Genomic DNA, 4,264 nt, shown 5'->3' on the forward strand with positions numbered 1-4,264 from the left:
AGTTTTGTAATCAGTTCTCCTCAACTGTTGCCCATCCTCACTCCTCCTCTGTTTGCATAAATACTGGTCTTAGCTCCACATTACTTCACTGGTCCATTGTATGGCTTTGCCCTCTGTTTGGATTTTTTCTCCTGTGCTGCTGCGTTCCTTATGTTTTGCTGCCATGACAGCTTTTTGTTTTGTTTAAATAAATATTTACTTATTTAATCAAGTCTGCATGCCTGCATCTTGGATCCCACCTCAACCTTTAAACCTAACRGAATGGACCAGTCAAGAAAGGATCCAGCAGGCAGCAGTTTTTCTGGGGGATTTTCACCTGAAGAAGCCGACCACATTCGRAGGATTACCCAAGCTTATATCAGCGCTAAAGATACCTCCGTAGACCAGTGGGACAGGTTTGTGGCAGTAGATGACTTTGTGAAATTATTTACTCTTCACCAGCAACTGGCCCACCAGACGGGTACGAGAGATTTCTGCTCGAGGCACTGAAATACCAGAGGGTTCTCCGTGCCGTCCTCCTTCCTCCGTCCTGCTGGCAGTTTACCAAGACCTGCTGTGCTGAACCTTTGGGCCCTTCCTGTGCTCCAATATGGGTCAACGCCTCTGCCTCCTGTGTGAGGGATCTTGGGGAGGGAAAGGTGRTCCTTGGCCCAGCTCCTGTCGGGCTGTCCACGTCTGCTGCTGTCTCGGCTCTGGTGGCTGTGTCATCTCCAGAGTATCCTGACTCTAATCCTCCTCCAACCCATTGTCACCGCCGCCCCCGCCGGAGGAGAAGGGCCTCATCTCCAGAGATAGTCCCAATTGCTCTTGCCTCCCTGCTCCTCTGAGCTGACAGGAACCAGCATCTCCCCGAGAGCCGACCCCCCAACCTTCTTCTCTGGATGGGTCAGTGTTGACAGTCTTAGCGGAGGAGAAGTGGTTCATGAGTTTGCGGAGGATGAGCCCGATCCTGCTCCAGAGTTCTCCGAACCCGATCCAGAGAGTGAACCAGAATACGACCCGGACTGTGATCATGAGAGTGATCCATTCTGCCCCGAGTTTGCTGGTTACTTCCCTGCTGAACCGRTGGATCCCWGCTTCACTGAGCCGATGGTGTCTCGCTCTTCTATAGTGCCGCTGCCGAGGGGGGTCCMTGAGACCTCCAACCTCCTGTGTTCCTGAGAGGGTCGACRCCTCCTCCTCCTGTGTGGGTGCCCTTAGGGGGAGGGAAGTGGTGGTCRCCACCTCTGCTGCACTTYCGRCGGTGGTCACCATATTYGCTGCAGCCTTGGTGGAGGTCCTTCTGCTTACTGCAGCTAAGCCCCCCTCCTCTGCTGCAGCTGGGCCTTCTGAGCCCTCATTGCCTGCTGCAGCCCCCGAGGTGGTCCATGACACTGCTGCTGCTCCTGCCGAGCCCTCTACGCCGCCTGCTGCAGCCTGTTCTCCATTGTTGCCTGCTGCAGCCTGGTCTCCATGGTTACCTGCTGCATCCCCATCATCTTCTGGTCCTGCTCCTACATCAAAGTCTTCTGTGTTCATGCCAGCTTCCAGTTTTGAGTCTCCAGAGCCGGTCCCTCCAGACATGGTCCATCCAGAGCCGGTCCATCCAGGGTCTCCTCTGCCAGCTCCTTCGGGGTCTTCTGAGCTCAGTCTCCTCAGCGACTGGGCTTTTGACCGTCCACCAGAGCTCCATCCTCATCGTGGCTGGGTCCACGGCCGTTCTCCAGCGCTCCGCCTCCGCCGGTTCCACGGTTGCCCTCCAGAGCTCCGTCTCCRCTGCRGCTGGGCCCACRGTCACCCTCCAGAGTTCCTGCTTCACCTGTGTTGGTTTCCTGGGTGCCCACCTGAACTTTTTTGCCTCCTTCAGGTGTGCCTAGGGCCATCCTAAAGTTTTGTTTTTTCCCAGGACTTCCCTGTCAGTTTTTGGTTTTTCTTTTACTCCCTCTGTCTTGTCTGTGTTAAGTCTCATGTTCCCTCGTTGTCTTTTGTTTCTGCCCCCCCCCCCATCCTGTCTTTGTTGTACCCCTGCCTCTCTCCCATGCTGGTGTTTTCTGGTTATCGTCTGGAGACGATCTTTGAGAGGGGGGTACTCTGAGGATTGTGTCTTGTATGTCTCCCTCTGGTGTTTTACACTTTCAGCCCTCAGTTCTCTCATCTCAGCCTCTCTAGTTAATCTACTCACCTGTCAGCAGTTTTGTAATCAGTCCTCCTCAGCTRTTTGCATAAATACTTACTTCACTGGTCCATTGTATGGCTTTGCCCTCTGTTTGTATTTTTCCCTGTGCCTCTGCGTTCCTTATGTTTTGCTGCTTTTTGTTTTGTTTAAATAAATATTTTCTTATTTAATCAAGCCTGCCTGCCTGCATCTTGGATTCCACCTCAACCTTTAAACCTAACACTGAGGAGATCACTGTATCACATGCTGGCCTGGGTGAAGTTCTCTCTATGCACCTGTGGGTTTTCTCCAGGTACTCTGATTCCCTCCCACACACCAAAAACATGGAGATAAAGTGGGAGTGGTTATTTATCTCTGTGTCCCTGTGATGRACTTGTGACTGGTCCAGGGTGTCCCCCATTGAATACAAACTAATCTTCACTCCTTCCTGCAGGTATTGTAATCCTCCTATTCTTGTTCCCTCCAAAATGGAACRTCTTTCTTCTGCTTCCTGTGAGTTTTTGTTTCTTTCTGACTCAAACCCTGAGGGTCGGTCCGTGGCAGAGGCAGTACAGGCAAATGCTAAAAGTGCTGTCCATCAAGGGGCGCCACAAATGGAGGATKAAAAGTATCACATGAGGCAGTCAGGACTACTGGTGCTCAGTGTGAAATCAGAAAACAAAATAAAGATGATTGAAGTTTCAGTTCTGATCTCAGATAAAGTTCAGGTTAAAGTCTGGTCTTCATAAAATACTGATTTTATGTTTTATTGATCTTGAGATTTTAGTAAAATGCTCTTGAAATGTCTGAAAAATGCAGTTTTGAGTAGATCTTTTATAAAGTTTTCATGGGTAGTAAACCCCTGAACCCCCCTATAACTGCTTCAGTCCACAACTGCTGGTGTCAGAAGATGTTGACTGGTAGGAGGTAAATGTCTGGTTTTCTGTTTCAAATGATTTATATTGTTTTATTTGAACAACCTAGTTTCTGCAGAGAAAAAAATAACATCAAAGACAAAACTTTTTATTTTGTGTTTGTAAATAATAAACACCCTTTTCGCCGTGTTTCTGACTATCTTTGCCACGACACAATGAAATTTAATAAACTGCACAAGGGGTGCCACCTGAAACTTTGCCCAAGGTGCCAAAATGATTAGGGCTGGCCCTGCTCCTGATGTGAAGAATGAAATTATTATTGTCCCTCTCCTGGCTCTCTAAACACACACACACACACACACACTGCTCATGAAGACACAAGTCTGTGCTGACTGTTGTTCCTCATGCATGTCCTGTTTTCTCAGAGTTTGAAGCATCATATGGGGTCAGGCGGTCTGGGAACATTTAAAGCTCCACCCCAGATGAGGCTGCTCTCCTCCCTCTGACTCCACATCTCCTCCAGTGTGGAGCTGCTGAGCAGGGGACATGTCGGAGCTGAGCTGTCCTCCACAGACCGAGGGACGGGACGGATGATGCGCATTGCGCTGAGGGAAACAAGGAGCTGTGAGCAGAAGAGATGGGCGCCGCTCCTGGACCTCCAGCCCCGCAGCGGCTCCTGCCCGGACTGGCGCTGATCCTGCGGCTGTGCGCAGCCTTCAACCTGGACGCGGACACGCGYGTGGTTTTCACGGGACCGCGCGGGAGTTATTTCGGTTACTCGGTGGAGTTCTTCGGGAAGTCCAACAGGTAAAGCGTCGCCTCTGTTGCCCTGGTTCATGCTGACAACATTTGGGATTTGTTTGGTGAACGATAAAGTTTGTGTGAGTGCCTGTTGTTGGGTCTGTTAGCAAAATATCTRCTGAACCACTGGATGGTTTGTAATGAAACTTTCACAAAGTAGTAAACATTAAGCATCTGGTTCAAGATGGCCGTCTCAGCCAATCATGAGCCAAATACCAAAAGTCATTCTTACAGACACCAAGCTGCAGTAGCTGAGAGTGATTCACAACACTAAATCTGAGCGTGACCTCTCACAACATAACTCAGTAATTTCATTGTTTGACCAAAATTACTTTATCAATATAACAAATCTCAGTTTAACATCTTTAAACCTTTAATTATAGAATATTTATGCAGATGTCTGAAATAATGCACACTCTCATTTGCACTTTGATCCCCCCCCCCACACACACAC

General features: G+C 49.4%; 1 protein-coding gene across 1 annotated transcript in view; it reads left to right on the plus strand.

Annotated features, from left to right (window-relative positions):
* Positions 1-2,523: 2,523 nt before the first annotated feature.
* Positions 2,524-4,264, plus strand: part of LOC106532239 (integrin alpha-5) — a gene marked incomplete in the record, with an annotated part of 81,050 nt that continues 79,309 nt past the window's right edge. The window contains 2 exon segments of the mRNA XM_014028263.1: positions 2,524-2,588; positions 3,435-3,816. Coding sequence (XP_013883717.1) covers positions 3,647-3,816 — 170 coding nt within the window.

Source organism: Austrofundulus limnaeus, unplaced genomic scaffold (assembly GCF_001266775.1).
Source record: "Austrofundulus limnaeus strain Quisiro unplaced genomic scaffold, Austrofundulus_limnaeus-1.0 Scaffold737, whole genome shotgun sequence".
In the NCBI taxonomy this organism is placed as follows: domain Eukaryota; kingdom Metazoa; phylum Chordata; class Actinopteri; order Cyprinodontiformes; family Rivulidae; genus Austrofundulus; species Austrofundulus limnaeus.